This window comes from Trachypithecus francoisi, unplaced genomic scaffold (assembly GCF_009764315.1).
Source record: "Trachypithecus francoisi isolate TF-2019V2 unplaced genomic scaffold, Tfra_2.0 Lachesis_group12, whole genome shotgun sequence".
In the NCBI taxonomy this organism is placed as follows: Eukaryota; Metazoa; Chordata; class Mammalia; order Primates; family Cercopithecidae; genus Trachypithecus; species Trachypithecus francoisi.
The window spans coordinates 77443764-77460644 of NW_022681457.1; the positions used below are offsets into that span (position 1 = coordinate 77443764).

Consider the following 16881-nt stretch of genomic DNA (forward strand, 5'->3'; position numbering starts at 1 on the left):
CGAATCCAGCAGCACATCAAAAAGCTTATCCACCATGATCAAGTGGGATTCATCCCTGGGATGCAAGACTTGTTCATCATCTGCAAATCAATAAACACAATCCAGCATATAAACAGAACCAAAGACAAGAACCACATGATGATCTCAATAGATGCAGAAAAGGCCTTTGACAAAATTCAACAACCTTCATGCTAAAAACTCTCAATAAATTCGGTATTGATGGAACGTATCTCAAAATAATAAGAGCTATTTATGACAAACCCACAGCCAATATCGTACTGAATGGGCAAAAACTGGAAGCATTCCCTTTGAAAACTGGCAAAAGACAGGGATGCCCTCTCTCACCACTCCTATTCAACATAGTGTTGGAATTTCTGACTAGGGCAGTCAGGCAAGAGAAAGAAATAAAGCATATTCAGTTAGGAAAAGAGGAAGTCAAATTGTCCCTGTTTGCAGATGACATGATTGTATATTTAGAAAACCCCATTGTCTCAGCCCAAAATCTCCTTAAGCTGATAAGCAACTTCAGCAAAGTCTCAAGGTACAAAATGAATGTGCAAAAATCACAAGCATTCTTATAAACCAGTAACATACAAACAGAGAGCCAAATCATGAATGAACTCCCATTCACAATAGCTTCAAAGAGAATAAAATACCTAGGAATCCAACTTACAAGGGATGTAAAGGACCTCTTCAAGGAGAACTACAAACCACTGCTCTGTCAAATAAAAGAGGACACAAACAAATGGAAGAACATACCATGCTCAAGGATAGGAAGAATCAATATTGTGAAAATGGCCATACTGCCCAAGGTTATTTATAGATTCAATGCCATCCCCTTTAAGCTACCAATAACTTTCTTCACAGAATTGGAAAAAACTGCTTTAAAGTTCATACGGAACCAAAAAAGGGCCCACATTGCCAAGACAATCCTAAGCCAAAAGAACAAAGCTGGAGGCATCATGCTACCTGACTTCAAACTATACTACAAGCCTACAGTAACCAAAACAGCATGGTACTGGTACCAAAACAGAGATATAGACCAATGGAACAGAACAGAGTCCTCGGAAATAATACCACACATCTACAGCCATCTGATCTTTGACAAACCCGAGAGAAACAAGAAATGGGGAAAGGATTCCCTATTTAATAAATGGTGCTGGGAAAAGTGGCTAGCCATAAGTAGAAAGCTGGAACTGGATCCTTTCCTTACTCCTTATACGAAAATTAATTCAAGATGGATTAGATACTTAAATGTTAGACGTAAAACCAGAAAAACCCTGGAAGAAAACCTAGGTAATACCATTAAGGACATAGGCATGGGCAAGGACTTCATGTCTAAAACACCAAAAGCAATGGCAACAAAAGCAAAGATTGACAATGGGATCTAATTAAACTAAAGAGCTTCTGCACAGCAAAAGAAACTACCATCAGAGTGAACAGGCAACCTACAGAATGGGAGAACATTTTTGCAATCTACTCATCCGACAAAGGGCTAATATCCAGAACCTATAAAGAACTCAATCAAATTTACAAGAAAAAAACAAACAACCCCATCAAAAAGTGGGCAAAGGATATGAACAGATGCTTCTCAAAAGAAGACATTCATACAACCAACAGACACATGAAAAAATGCTCATCATCACTCACCATCAGAGAAATGCAAATCAAAACCACAATGAGATACCATCTCACACCAGTTAGAATGGCAATCATTAAAAAATCAGGAAACAACAGGTGCTGGAGAGGATGTGGAGAAATAGGAACACTTTCACACTGTTGGTAGGACTGTAAACTAGTTCAACCATTGTGGAAGACAGTATGGTGATTCCTCAAGGATCCAGAACTAGAAATAGCATTTAACCCAGCCATCCCATTACTGGGTATATACCAAAAGGATTATAAATCATGCTGCTATAAAGACACATGCACATGTATGTTTATTGCGGCACTATTTACAATAGCGAAGACTTGGAATCAACCCAAATGTCCATCAGTGACAGACTGGATTAAGAAAATGTGGCACATATACACCATGGAATACTATGCAGCCATAAAAAATGATGAGTTCGTGTCCTTTGTAGGGATATGGATGCAGCTGGAAACCATCATTCTCAGCAAACTATCATGAGAACAGAAAACCAAATACCGTGTGTTCTCACTCATAGGTGGGAACTGAACAATGAGATCACTTGGACACAGGAAAGGGAACATCACACACTGGGTCCTATTGTGGGGAGGGGGCGGGGGAAGGATAGCATTAAGAGATATACCTAATGTAAATGACTAGTTAATGGGTGCAGCATACCAACATGGCACATGTATACATATGTAACAAACCTGCACGTTGTGCACATGTACCCTAGAACTTAAAATATAATTTAAAAAAATAAAAATTAAAAAAAAGTTTCAAATCAACATATGCTGTCTAGGCTGCAGAAAAAAAAACTTAATGTGTATACATTTTTCCTGGAAATGTAAATTAGTTCTGCCACCGTGGAAAGTAGTTTGGAGAGTTCTCAAGGAACTTAAAATAGAACTACTATTTGACCCAGCAATCCCAATGTTAGCTATATATCCAAAAGAAAATAAGTTGTTCTACCAAAAAGATACCTCTACTTGTACATTCATCACAGCACTATTCACAATAGCAAAGACATGGAATCAAGCTTGGTGTCCATCAATGGTGGACTGGATAAAGAAAATGTGATACATATACACAGTGGAATACTAGGCAGCTGTAAAAAATAATGAAATCATGTTCTTTGCAGCAACATGGATGAATTGGGATGCAATCATCCTAAGCAAATTAACACAGCAACAGAAAACCAAATATCACATGTTCTCACTTATAAGTGGTAACTACATGTTGGACACTTATGGACATAAATATGGGAACAATAGATACTGGGGACTACTAGAGGGGTAGGTACAGATATGAGTAAGCATTGAAAATTTGACTAATATATGCCATACTCACTACCTGAGTGGCAGAATCATTTGTATCCAAACCCTTGGCATCACACAATATATCAGTGTAAAAAACCTGCATACATACCTGAATCTAAAATAAAAGTTGAAATTATAAAAAGATGAAAAAAAAGAATGCTCATGCACAGACATGCATGTAAAAGTGCCAGGGAGGGTTAATTCATAGCAACAGTTACTATTTAACCTACTTTACTTGAGGTTGGCAAAGCAATCATTTTTTAAATATTAATTTCTGTTCACTACAGATTGTCCTCAACAAGGTAGTCAGGGCTCCTAAACAGAGTGCAAAGTTCTGATTGTGTAATTGTGTACTATTTAGGATGAAAGAGAATTGGCAAACATGCTCCTGCTGTGGCTATAGTACTAGACTGAAGTAGGAGTAAAATTGCCCTAGGACTTTCTCTGGTAAAGAAGGTAGACCTATCAATGGGGGAAAAAAAAAAAAAAAAAAATTATGTAGAATTTTTTTTAATTGTCATGTATATGAATTGAGGGAAAAAAATCATGCTATGGATATTATGAGACCAATCTCCCCAATGAAATAAAATAAAGTACTTGAACAGCTGTCATATTAGCATCTGTTTGTCCATATCATCATCCAGTTAATAGAAAGACATATTTCCCACTCCTCACTCAATATATAGATGGAAGTGGTTTTTACAGTAAATACAATTAGATTTGCAATAAGACAAAAGTAATGATTCAGCACTTGGTTAATGTTAAGTTTAAATGTACATATCATGTTGAGAATTTTCTTTGAACGTGTAACAAAAAAAGTGCTACTGAGCGAACATTATTGCGATGTAGTAAAGCAGAATGTAAATTCCTTGAGGTCAGCATTCAAGTCTGTTTTCCTCACAATGGTGCCCACACACCTAGCATACTGCCTGGCACACAGTAAATGCTCATTAAATATTTGTGAGGTACATGGACAGGGGAATGTGGTAGACAGCTGATGAAGCTTTTCTCCCACTGTTCCCCTAGTTGGATCATCCATAGTCAATCGATTCTGAACTCTGAGGTCCAAGTTCTGCCCTCCCCCTTCACTCTCCCCACCAGTGGGCGGGACAGTCCTCTCAGGACTTCAGCACAGGTGGACAAGGGTGGTCAGGAAGAGGTAGGGGCACTCAGAGATCCAGCAGGTGCTGCACCATGAGTGTCTCTGTGCTGAGCCCCAGCAGACTCCTGGGTGGTGTCTCCGGGATCCTCCAAGTGGCCTCCCTGCTCATTCTGCTTCTGCTGCTGATCAAGGCCGCTCAGCTCTACCTGCACAGGCAGTGGCTGCTCAAAGCCCTCCAGCAGTTCCCGTGCCCTCCCTCCCACTGGCTCTTTGGGCACAAACAGGAGGTAAGGAGGAACTCAATGGGGGAGTGGGAGGGCAAAGAGGTGTGGGACTCTGAGACCCTGGTCACAAAATCCATAGAGCAAAGCCTTGTTTTGTAACAAATATGAGGCTTCAAAGGAACACCCAGCCTACCTCTCTGGTGTCAGCTTGTCCCAGTCATGAGGAGCTCACTCCTCCCATGAAGCCCATCCTGCTGGTCCTCAGCTCTATCACCCATGCCCTCCTTCTGCAGATATCAAGTGTGTCTTGGCAGTCCTGCACGTGGAGGGCAATGCCTGATTGTCTCCAGGCTGATTACCCCATGAGCCTTGGCTTTTCTCAGAGAACAAGGCTTCTAGATGCTCCCTGCCCAGTCACTTAATGCCATCCTCTCTGCCTGGCCCTGCGTTTGCCTGGCAGCACAGACACCCATCTGAGGAATCCTTGGCATGAGGAGCTCATGGTCTGTGAAGAATACAGGCAGGAATTTGAGAAGGTGCCAGACTGCAGGGAAAGAGCTCACTCTGCTGGGGTAGATATCCGAGGCAGAGATCTGCTGGTGTAGGGAACCAACTGGCTAAGTAAGTTTCCCCAAGACTCACAGAATTTCCACAACAGGTGATTTAGGACCTGAAAACCTGACAATTGTGGGTACACATGATGGGGGCAGCCTGCACAATGTTCTCCAGGTGAGGAGACTAGTGTCTGAGTTGCACATTGAACAGTGTGTGTTGACCTCCTGGCTCTCCTCCCACACACCCGGACTGTGAGCTCCCTGGATGTGAGCATGTCATCCCCTCCCTGTGCCCCAGCAATCAGCAAAATCCTGGCACAACCTTGATGGTCAGCTCAGGTGTGTAGAGCAAGCTTGTCCAACCCATGCCCCATGAGGCTGTGTGTAGCTCAGGATGGCTTTGAAGGTGGCCCAACACAAATTCATAAACTTTCTTAAAACATTATGAGGTTATTTTGCAATTTGTTTGAGTTCATCAGCTATCATTAGTGTTAGTGCATTTTATGCATGGCCCAAGACAATTCTTTTTCTTCCAATGTGGCCTAGGAAAGCCAAAAGATTGGACATGCCAGGTATAGAGGAACAGAGGAAAAAGAGAAAGGAGCAGCAAGAGGGCTGAGGAGGGACACAGCCCATCCCCTGTGCACTACTATCCGGGCATGCGGAGGGGGTGGATAGGAACTGAGCAAGGTAAGGAGCTGCATGGAGAGGGACTCACCAAGGTGCTATGAATTGAACACACTTAAGTGGAGACAGGGGTTGCAGGGAACTGAGGCCTGTTGTTTCTCAGCAAAGGAGGCAACGTAGTTCTCAGCAGAGCAGAACCAATGTGGGGGCCTGACAGTGTTCAAGCCCTATATGGACTGGTCCCAATACCACTCTGCCTTCTTTCCCATTCTCCTCCTTTACCATATGTTACTCACTACCTCACTACCTGCCTATGCGTTTCAACCTCTAGGCCTCTGATCACACTGTGCTTGCTACCTGGAATTATCTTCTCACTCATATCTATCTGTTAAGGCCCAGCACCAAGCTACCTCCTTCAAGAAGGCCTCCTGGGCCTCCCAGTAGTGAAGGGCCAACTCTTTTTTTCTATGGGCTATCCTTCTCAAGTGGCCAGAGCAGTGTTAACTTGACTCAGTTATTTTTCTACAGTGTCATTAGTGTGGGCTTCTTCTGGGAGAGACCATCTCAGATTTATCTTTGTAACCCAATAGTCCCTCAGTAAATGATGACTCAATGAGTGAGGAAGAGCTGTCTAATGTTCAGTTCTGAGTTAGGTCCCTCTTCAAAGCTTCCCCAGATGCTTGTCCTTCCTTCCATCTCATATCCATTATCCCTTACTGCACAGCCTCTAATCTTCCTTACCCCGCAACTAGACTGAAAATTCCACACAGATAAGGACCACAGCTGTGTCCTAACGCAGTGTCTGAACCACACTGGGCACATAGTTTGTGCGTAGTAAGCATGTGCTGAATGAAGGAGCCTATCCCACAGTAGGGCAAGCTGCCTCAGAGCTGAAGAGTATGATTGTCAGAAGGAGGTGGGCAGACATTAGATACTTATGTGGTAGACAGTTGCTTTGAGTTACTAGAAGCAGTTGAAATAAAGAAGAGTTTGCTACATGGAACATCACTAGGACCCAATGTCTGTGAGGGTTCCAGATGAGATTAAAGCAAAGCTGAGTCTTGAAAGCTGAGGAGAGGTGGCTGCTCTGTGGCAGGGGGAAGGGCATTCAAGGTAGAGAAAAGAGCAAGTGCCCGGGCCCAGAAGAGTGAGCAGGTGTGTGAATCAGCAGCAGTGGTGGCATCGGCATTGGAGCTGAAACAAATGGTGATGGTGGAATTGCCAGCAGGGCTGGAGGCAAGAAAAGAGAAGTTGAAGCCAGAAAGCCAAGGGCTTTGGGATCCACATCGAAGAGTTTAGAAAGATGACTGCAGGCAGCAGGGAGCTCATAATTCATTGATATGTGAAAATGCAAATAAGAAACCCAAATCTCAAAATTATAGTCCAACACCAGTACCATATGCATATACCCAGACTCTATCCCATAAATCTGTACATTTTCAACATGTAGAATACTATTATGCACACAATTTTATAGTTAATCTTTTTTTGCTTAGCCATACACATCCCAAGTGGTATTTTATCTTAACAAATATTTACCATATATGCTGGGATAATATTGAAAATATAACAAGTATGATTATATAAAATTATTGTGTAATTTAAAATGTTTACATTAATTCATTTTATTCTCTAAATATACTAAATCATTTTACAAATCTACTTATCAAGTAATATGAGTTATGCACATTGCCCATGGAAATTGTTGTATTTAGGACTTCCAGAGATTGTACACAACATGAAGACAAAGGCTGATTTAAATTTCTGCTGGCAGTACTGAGTGAGGGCTCATAGCGATTGGCCTAAGGTTAAGTCCTGGGGAGAGAACAAGAATCTGGATTACAGCTCAAGCCATCAGAAATTGATCTAAATCCATAACCTCCGCTACATGGCTCCTGTGGTTGTCCTGCCCTTCACTCCCGCTGCAAAGACTAGAAGTAAATGGAAGTGTTCATCTGTCTACCCTCGTTGACAGCTCCAACAGGACCAGGACTTACAACGGATTCGGAAATGGGTGGAGACATTCCCAAGTGCCTGTCCTCTTTGGCTATGGGGAGGCAAAGTTCGTGTCCTGCTCTATGACCCTGACTATATGAAGGTGATTCTGGGGAGATCAGGTGAGATCGAACCCCCATCCCAACTGCAATGTCTCTTCCCTCTTGACACATGCCCCTGGGTCTGTAAAATTCCAGAAGAGAGTGGCTGTTCAAACATCAATATTTGAAACCTCTCCCATGCATCCACCAAGCCCACCATGCCCAGGCTGTAGCCAAAAATATTTACTGAATACTGAATGTTTAAAACAATATGTGGGGCTGAATTTTCTATTCTTTATTTCTCTATTAAGAAAATTGAGGTTCTCTGAAATGTAAATTGCCCCAGATCTGTAAAACAAATTTCATACCCACATTGACTTGGGTTTCGAAGCTCTAATTGTTGCCTGTCCTGGTATGCAGGTGACTAAGAAAACATCAATGTAGAAAATCCCATGGCTCTGTATTATTCATTGTCATAGAAGACCTAGCCTATGTGTCTCAGCAATTAACCTTCCTAGCCCTCTGCGTGTTTTCCTGATGGAACACTGAGTCTGTCTTCCTGAGCTCACGCTGACCTTCAGGACAGAAATAGAAGTGGATGGGAATCAAGTGGCAGATGACATGGGTCAAACTGCCAACTGACAGACACCAAGAACTGATGGCTGCCTCTGAGATTGCCTTGCTTAGTAGCTCCTAGTTTCCTATAAAGCCTTTTCTTACCTTTCAGACCCGAAATCCCATGGTTCCTACAGATTCCTGGCTCCATGGATTGGTATGTGTGCAAACTAGGGCTGTAGCCCACTCCCTAGTTAGGTTTGAATTATTTATTTGTCTCACAGAGAACAACAGATTAGGGGCCACCACTATCATGACCCCATCCCCAAATCAAGCCCCATTTCCTTCTTCTAACAAGACCCTCACCCCTTCTTAATGCTGTTGCAAACCTTCCTGAGGCTCAGCTTCTTCCATTTCATGTCTCAGTCCTCTCCAGACATCCTTGGCCTCACGTTTATTTTACATCTGCCCACAACCCTTTTCAACCTTTATCTCACAGCTGTCATAATCACATGGATGTAGCATCTCAACAGAAAATTCACATGCCTGAAACATACCTCCTTTTCCTGCATTTGCCCATGATGTGGCTTCTTCTGGATAGTTCTCTCCCCAAGAAGCCACCTTTCTCCCTCCCAAATTGTCACCAGTCATCCCTAGGTCCGTGCAGCCCCCGACACACACACATACACATATTCATGTTTACCTTAGGGTACGGCTTGCTCCTGTTGAATGGGCAGACATGGTTCCAGCATCGACGGATGCTGACCCCAGCCTTCCACTATGACATCCTGAAGGCCTATGTGGGGCTCATGGCAGACTCTGTACAAGTGATGCTGGTGAGTCCATGTCTCTGTCCTCTCCCCACACCCACTCACAGCACACACTCTCACGAACTTCATTCCTAACTCTATGTCCCACAGGTGGCTATAGACATAGACACATGGAACAACACTCTCATGTCATTGCTGTGAGAGTAGAGGGTTCCCCAGAGTTGTATAAGGTAGGAGAACACCCAGGCATCAGGTCAGATCCACACTTTGTTTCCCCACCATAGGAATAGAGATTCATGGTGAACACAAGGCCCTTCTCCTCCCACTTTGAAACCTTCAGCACAAGGGACTGGAGGAGTATGCAATCTTGTTGGACAGCAGGACTTCCTATGCTGGCTGGCCTGTGCAATGGCAGCCTCACTGGCAGCATGGACAGGCCAAGATGTCACCCACCCAGGCTCTGGCCTGGGGCCCAAGGTTTCTGCATGGATTTAAGCCACCCTTGGAAGGAAATGAACACCAGGTCTATGTTCTCAGGGCAATATCTGCCATAGCATCATCTCCGATCAGGACTCTGATTTCTCACCCAAGTGGGCCCAGCAAATTTTGATGAATGGAAAAGAATTGAAGTCCCTGTTTTCTCTACAACAGAGTGCCCATACTAGCCCCTTAAGCTATCTTTGGCACTGAAACTTTCCTACTAGTCCCTCAGAACTAGCTCAGCTCTCAGAACACTGAAGAGTCCCCCATTATTTATCCCAGAACAACAATAACAACAAAATTTTCACAACCATATGTCCTAACTGAATCTCAAAATTCAATACTTAATCCATGCTATTGTGAGAGGATCTGTTTAATGTTGTATTAAAACTGCATGAGAATTAGGTATCAGTTTACCAACACTGGCTTTACAGTCCCAGTTTCTACAATGCATTTGCTCTGTAAAGGGAGGAATCCCAACCAAGATATCTGCAAGCTACAGGAAAAAACAAGATATCTGCAGGTACAGGAAAAAGCCAGGCCTTATTAGCAAAGCACTTCTTGGAGATTAAGAAGGTTCATGTCCCCTCCCACCACAGGACAAATGGGAAAAGCTCCTTGGCCAGGATTCCCCTCTGGAGGTCTTTCAGCACGTCTCGTTGATGACCCTGGACACCATCATGAAGTGTGCCTTCAGCCACCAGGGCAGCATCCAGGTGGACAGGTCAGTGATAACCCTCCAGTTGCAGGGCCCTTGTTCTTATCAAGTGGAGTGCACATACCTGAGGGGCAGGTGGGGGAGCATGAAGGCTCACCTCCACACAAAGGAAGAGTCAGTCTCTGACCAAACTCTAATTCCGGTCCAGACCAAACAAAGTCTCAGGAACAGATGCCTAATTCCTAGCACAGGTGGACCCTGGTTGTTCATACCATCTGATAAAGGTCAAAGGATAATAAGGCTGTAAGATAGCAGAAACATTGCCTCAAGGCTGCTTGTCCCCATTATCTGAGGCTGCCTCCTTTCAGACCCCATTCTACTTCCGGGTAATGGGCCCACCCCTACTACGGTCTCTTCTTCATACTCTCCCTCAGGAATTCTCAGTCCTACATCCAGGCCATTAGTGACCTGAACAACCTGACTTTTTCCCGTGTGAGGAATGCCTTTCACCAGAATGACACCATCTACAGCCTGACCTCTGCTGGCCGCTGGACACACCGCGCCTGCCAGCTCGCCCATCAGCACACAGGTTCTGTCTCTTCCTCTTGTCTCCCAGCCTTTCCCAGGCATGTGAAAGAACCTGCCCTGACTCCTCAGGCAGAGAAGGCCCCTAGGAACCCTGCAGAAGCCAGAACACACTCAGTCTGGGGAATTCCCTTGCTCAGGGGCTGGGAGCCGAGACGTGAGGGGCCACACTCTGTGCCTTGGTTTATCAATGTCCCCACATGGAGGTAACTGAATGAGACCCTGTTCAAACAGCATTCAAACGGGGCCTCCATGAACTGTGCCACTGGAGGAAGGGGTGCCCTGCCTCACACAGTACTAGAACTTCCACCCCGACCCTGCACCCACACTCACATTCATGCTGAGATCTACCAGACACCCCCATGGGGGCATCTGGGCACCTAGGCCTCCTGGGGGCCGCTGATGGTCTCAGCTTTGCCTGGTAACCATTGTTCTGGTACAGACCAAGTGATCCAACTGAGAAAGGCTCAACTACAGAAGGAGGGGGAGCTGGAGAAGGTCAAGAGGAAGAAGCACTTGGATTTCCTGGACATCCTCCTCTTGGCCAAAGTGAGTATGTGTAGCAGAGGCCTGATTCTTTGCCCAGAAGCACAGAGCATGAGTCTTTGCCCAGAAGTACAGAGCAAGAGACCAGCCCTGCACTTACACCATGGTCTTCCCAGATGGAGAATGGGAGCATCTTGTCAGACAAGGACCTCCGTGCTGAGGTGGACACGTTCATGTTCGAGGGCCACGACACCACAGCCAGTGGGATCTCCTGGATCCTCTATGCTCTGGCCACACACCCCAAGCATCAGGAGAGGTGCCGGGAGGAGATCCATGGCCTCCTGGGTGATGGAGCCTCCATCACCTGGTGAGTGAGGGCTCAAAAGATGGGGTTCCCTGCCTTGTCTACAGGGGAAGCCCCTGGTCTGCCCGGGCCTTGCTGATGTTCAGGATGGGCTTGTTTCAGGAACCACCTGGACCAGATGCCCTACACCACCATGTGCATTAAGGAGGCACTGAGACTCTACCCACCGGTGCCAGGCATTGGCAGAGAGCTCAGCACTCCCGTCACCTTCCCTGATGGGCGCTCCTTGCCCAAAGGTATGAACTTCCCCCACCCTCTCACCTAAACTCTCCACAGGGACATGTGGCGGGTCAGAAATCCAAGTGTGCTTCAGAGTTCTGCACATCTCTGGGTCTCCCTTTTGTTTTAAAAAAATCAAAAACATATTTTGTATTTAGGATTAAGAATTTAAAATGTCTGGCCGACAGCTTGAACCCACCAAAAGTTTAAGAAATAAGTGTTAATCTCTGAATGTGGCCTTGGGTCAGTAACTCTAAAATTCTATTCCTTGAGATGTGCAGGGCTGGAAAGAGAATCAGACAAGGGCAGAGAGGGATGTGTTTCTCTCCTCATGGGGTCAGTGCAAAAGAGGCTCATCAGGAATCTCATTTCCCGGGTCAGCTGTTGTCCAGTCTCTGAGGAACCCTCAGGTTGATGGCAGAGAGCAGCTGATGACCAGATCTGGGGCCACCAAGGTGCAACCCCCCCGGTTCTGGTCCCAGTCCTGCCATAACCTAGTCGTGTGAACATAGACAAGACAATTGGTCTCTCTGAGACTCAGGTATCTCCCCTGAAAACTGAGAGCAAAAGAATGTCTTCCTTGGAATGTTGTTGTATTGGTTGAGTTCATGTATATTCTCCAACGGATCTTTGAGGATATTTGATGAATGTGAAATGTCACTGGACTTACTCTAAAGAGTAATGCTCTGATTCTTTCTTGCTTCTCATTCCTGCATAAATGGTTGTCTATTCATCATCTGAACTCACATGCTTCGTCAAGCCTAACCCACCTGCATAATGGCAGAATCATCCCAGTCAAAGTGACAATTTGTGGAAAGTAGGCCTTTTGGGCCTTCTTTTGCCCCTGCTGGCTAAAGTACCAGGACACCCCGGGCAAATGATCAGTCTTTTCTCTGTTTCCAACCTGCACCACAGGTATCACGGTCGCGCTCTCCATTTATGGCCTTCACCACAACCCAAAAGTGTGGCCCAACCCGGAGGTATGTGGTCCTTGAGAGGAGGAAGTGGGGTGATCTCTCAAGACCAATACCTTCTTCTGCTTCCACCTCTGGGAGTCCTGTCCCCTCATGAGTGGCAAGTAGGGGCTGGATCCTTACCTATCCTGGCTCTGGTGCTCTCTCTGCAGGTGTTTGACCCTTCCCGTTTTGCACCGGGTTCTGCTCAACACAGCCACGCTTTCCTGCCCTTCTCAGGAGGATCAAGGTGAGACGTCCTGTGTGGTTATTGGAAGAGAGAAATAAGGGAAGTCTCTGGTCAACCCTCTGATCTTTGTGAGCCAGATGTTCATATGTGGCGTCTTCAGATGTGCCCTTAAATGTTGGTACTTGTGGGAAAGTCAGGCACCTGGTGTGGGTGTCTCTGTGTACAAAAGGATGGTGGCATTCCAGAGCACCCCATGGAGACTTTGTTCCCTCTGCTTCTTCAAATGGGCAGCCTGAATTCACTGTCAGTGCATGTTCCAAACTTCAGTATATTCACGTATTTTCCTACTTTAGGGATATGAATTCTCAGAATTAGATATTCTCCAGTAAATTCAAATTCAGCTGTTTGCTTTTCTCAGTTATCATGAATAGTAAACAGTAGATTTCTCTCTCCCCACACATCCTCAATGCTGCACACAACCTTCCCTATTTAATTCACCAGTCTGCCATAGAGATGAATCATTGAAATCTTTGCATCTGTTTATAATACAGATGACCTGCAAGTCCTACCTTTCAAGCCATATAAGGGAGAGGTTAAGGTAGCCCTTTGAAGAAAGTTTTACAACAGTGTGTGTCATATCATACATTTTTCTGTCTTGCCCGATGAAATTTTTACTGCATTATATAGTGTTCACATATGTATGTCTATTTCGCCATTTGGCAAATCTGTACATACCTTGGGATCTTTTTATGCCATAGTCCTGTAATCCACTTAGTACAATATTGGCCAAAAACATAAAAAGTGGAGAGTACACTGTCTTGGAGAGAAAAGCCCAATAATTATTATATAATGCGCATTTCAAGGCTCCTGGTATGTGAAATATAAAACACACTTGAAATAGCCGTTGAGCTGGAGAGGAAAACTCCAGAATGGCTGTGGAAATCATCGTGGCATCAGAAATTGTCCTGGGACATACAAACAGGCAAAGACAATACAAATTCTTAGTAGAAACAAAGTTTTTTCAAAGAAATAATTATGTGACTTCTTCAAATGGTGAGTCCACTTACACAGAACAGGCTTTAAGAAAAAGCTTCCTCCTGAAACTCCTTCTCCAGCACTGGTCTGTCTATTCCAGGATGAGAAAGTCTTCCTAAACATTGCCTGCAAATCATGTCGCTGCCACTAGAAAACCGGAGAGCATTCCTAAGCTCCATTTCTAACTCAGAACTGTATTTACTCTCAGTGTATTTCCTTCTATTTTATTCATCTTAAAACTTAAATACCATCATTCAAATATAAAAGTATTTCTTAAGCCTACCTTTGTGAGTCAACTCCTGTGCAGTGTGATAAGAAAACAGAGATAAAAGGTACAAAAACGTGTTGTACAGAAATATATCCTGTGCTCCAGACACACATCATTCCGTCATCCATCCTTTCACTCATTCACTCACTGAGTGGCTTGCTGAGTGTCCCTGTCCCTGGTGCTGTCTGAGGCACTGGACTGTGAGTGTTCATGGATAAATCACGAATGCTACCTGGGGGGCTGGGAGGGAGAGACACAGCTGGCAGGGAGTGAGAAGCATCTGGGCTCTGACTTTAGCCTTGAGGATGTGGCAGGCAGAGGTGGAGGGAGGACATTCTCAGCCATCTCCGCATGAACAGGGCTAGGACGTGGGCTGGACAGGTAAAATGTGGGTGAGGCAACAGCCCACAGAGGGCTTGTCTGCCAACTGAGGCATTAGGATGCTGTGCCCCCTGTGATGCAGAGCACGGGAGGGTCTGAGCTGGGCTGTGGCTTCAGTGTGCAGGGAGGGGAAGCAGAAATCCAGAAAGTCCAGGTGAGAAGACTGAGAAAGGGCAAGGAAGGACGTTTCTGGGGTAGAATTAGAAGGCTACAGGGGCTGATGGATGGAGAAGTGAGGTTAGACAGAAACCTGGACCCTGGAGTGAGAGGCAGGTGGGGCAACAGCTGAGGGCCACCCACTCAGTTCCCCTCCAGGAAGCCTCCCATTGCCCTTCTGACTCCCTTAATCTACCCATCAGGGGTCCCCTATGAGGATTCAGGTCCCTGTGCCTCCCACTACATGGGAAGCACCTGAGAGTGTGGTCCACCCTCACTCTGTAGGACCTGAACTGACCTCCACACTGAAGAACAAGAAATGTTTGTGGAGGGGTGAACAAACCATTGAGTAACTCTTTATCTATTCATGTGATTAGACTCTGCCTTAGAGCCCTGGCCCTGTCTTGATAAAGGGTTTCAAGCCTGCTGAGAGCAAAGGTAGAAGGTAGGAGTTACGAGCTAGCCCAGGAAGACAGCTCTGTCCAAGGTTTGGGATAGTGTGAAGCCAGGATGGGGTGGAAGTGTCCATGGGCTATAAGTGTGCAGGGGCTGGACACATGAGGTTGGGCACTGAATGCCCAGCTCAGGGCTGGGGTCAGGGGCCAAAACCTGGTCAGATCAGAATGGAGCCTGAGGCCACTTCTCAATTCATTGTCTCTGCCTGGCCCAGGAACTGCATCGGGAAACAATTTGCCATGAACGAGCTGAAGGTGGCCACTGCCCTGACCCTGCTCCGCTTTGAGCTGTTGCCTGACCCCACCAGGATGCCCATCCCCATGGCACGACTTGTGTTGAAGTCCAAAAATGGAATCCACCTGCGTCTCAGGAGGCTTCCTAACACTTGTGAGGACAAGGACCAGCTTTGAGGGCCTCCACCTGCCATCCTGTCCTCCTGACCCCCACTCCTGTCTCCTGTCTGTCTGCCCATACCTGCTTTCTATCTGCCCACCTTCCCTTCTTCCCACCTGCCTGCTGTCCTGCCTCCTGTCCCGCAGTCTGCCTGTCCTTCTCTCTCACCTTTCTCCAGGCTCCCTACCTGCTTGTCTACCTGTCTCCTACCCACCTGTATCTCTTGTTGGGAGAAAAACTTAGTGTTGGGAGAAGCTGAGGCTTCCGCATGTCTGACATAATGTAAGACTCTTGGAACACGTCGAGGGTCTGGGGTCTAAAACACCTTGTGGCCTTTGGAACACCACGCTGTGTGCTAAAGGGTGGAAGGCTACCCTGATGCACCGTAATCTAAGCCCAGGGCATAAAACCCCTCATGACTTGGATAAAATCCAGGGCTTGTGGCTCTGGGATGTGTCTGGACCTGCTGGCTCCTTGCTTCTTCTTCTCCCAGGATCGACTATATCTTGAGTTGAAAGAACCTGTTCTCCATTATCTCAAGTAACAGAGCAGATGCTAAACCGTCACAGTTGTAAATCATCGACCCCCACATTCTCACCACCTGTTTCTTTGTTTGATCACCAATAAATAGTCTGGGCTTCCAGAGCTCTGGGCCTTCACAGCCTCCATACTTAGCGTTGGCACCCTGACCCACTTTCTCTCTCAAACTGTCTTTTCTCATTCCTTTGACTCTGCTGGACTTTGTCACCCCCACGACCTGGTATTAGGTCCAATCACCCCAACATCTCTGAATCTCCACTCACCTCCCAAACTCCTGCCTGCCCTCCAGACTGTCTGCCCATACACCTGTCTCCTTCTTCCTGCCTGCTTGTCTGTTTCTGTGTTAGTTTCCTATTGCTGCTGTAATCAACTATCACAATCTCAGTGATTTTAAATAACGGCTTTTTATTCTCTTACAGTTCTGGAGGTCAAAGTCAGGTATGGGCTTCACTGGATGAAAACAAGTTCTGGAAAGGGCCAAACCCCCACCCCCAGAAGCCTTCAGGCAGAGCCCTGCCCCTTGGCTTTTCAGCTCCAGAGCTGCCTTTTTTGCATTCCTTGGTACTGTCCCCTCCTTCCTCTTTAAAGCCAATGGCATCTTCAAATCTCTCTCTCTCTGACTGTCTTCACATCTCTTTCTCTCTTATAAGGACCCTTGTGGTTAGTTACATCAAGCTTATTAAGATAATCAAAGATAATGTCACCACCTCAAGATCCATTACTTACTCAAAAGTCCATTGTGACACATGCAGTCCCACAATCACAGGTTTCATGAATTAGGATGTGGACAACATGGAGACCCATTGCTCATCCTAGCACAGCCCCTACCTGATTGTCATCTGATGTGTCCATCTAAACCTGTCCTGTATGCTACCCACCTACGTACATGATTGTCAGTCA

The 16881-nt window shown here is 45.7% G+C and overlaps 2 protein-coding genes across 2 annotated transcripts in view; one reads left to right on the top strand and one right to left on the bottom strand.

Annotated features, from left to right (window-relative positions):
* Window positions 1–4794, bottom strand: part of LOC117092642 (cytochrome P450 4X1) — an 86614-nt gene extending 81820 nt beyond the window's left edge. The window contains exon 1 of the mRNA XM_033226502.1: window positions 4469–4794. The gene's annotated coding sequence lies outside the window, so the exon portion shown is untranslated. The remainder of the gene's footprint in view (window positions 1–4468) is intronic.
* LOC117092644 (cytochrome P450 4A11-like) lies at window positions 4077–16376 on the top strand. The gene is given in 14 exon segments (XM_033226507.1): window positions 4077–4338; window positions 7432–7573; window positions 8220–8264; window positions 8756–8883; window positions 9897–10021; window positions 10390–10544; window positions 10983–11089; window positions 11203–11393; window positions 11493–11626; window positions 12525–12589; window positions 12736–12812; window positions 15263–15392; window positions 15394–15517; window positions 15520–16376. Coding segments are annotated over 14 exon segments (1821 nt in total). The 5' UTR covers window positions 4077–4143; the 3' UTR covers window positions 15723–16376.
* The last annotated feature ends 505 nt before the right edge of the window (window positions 16377–16881 follow it).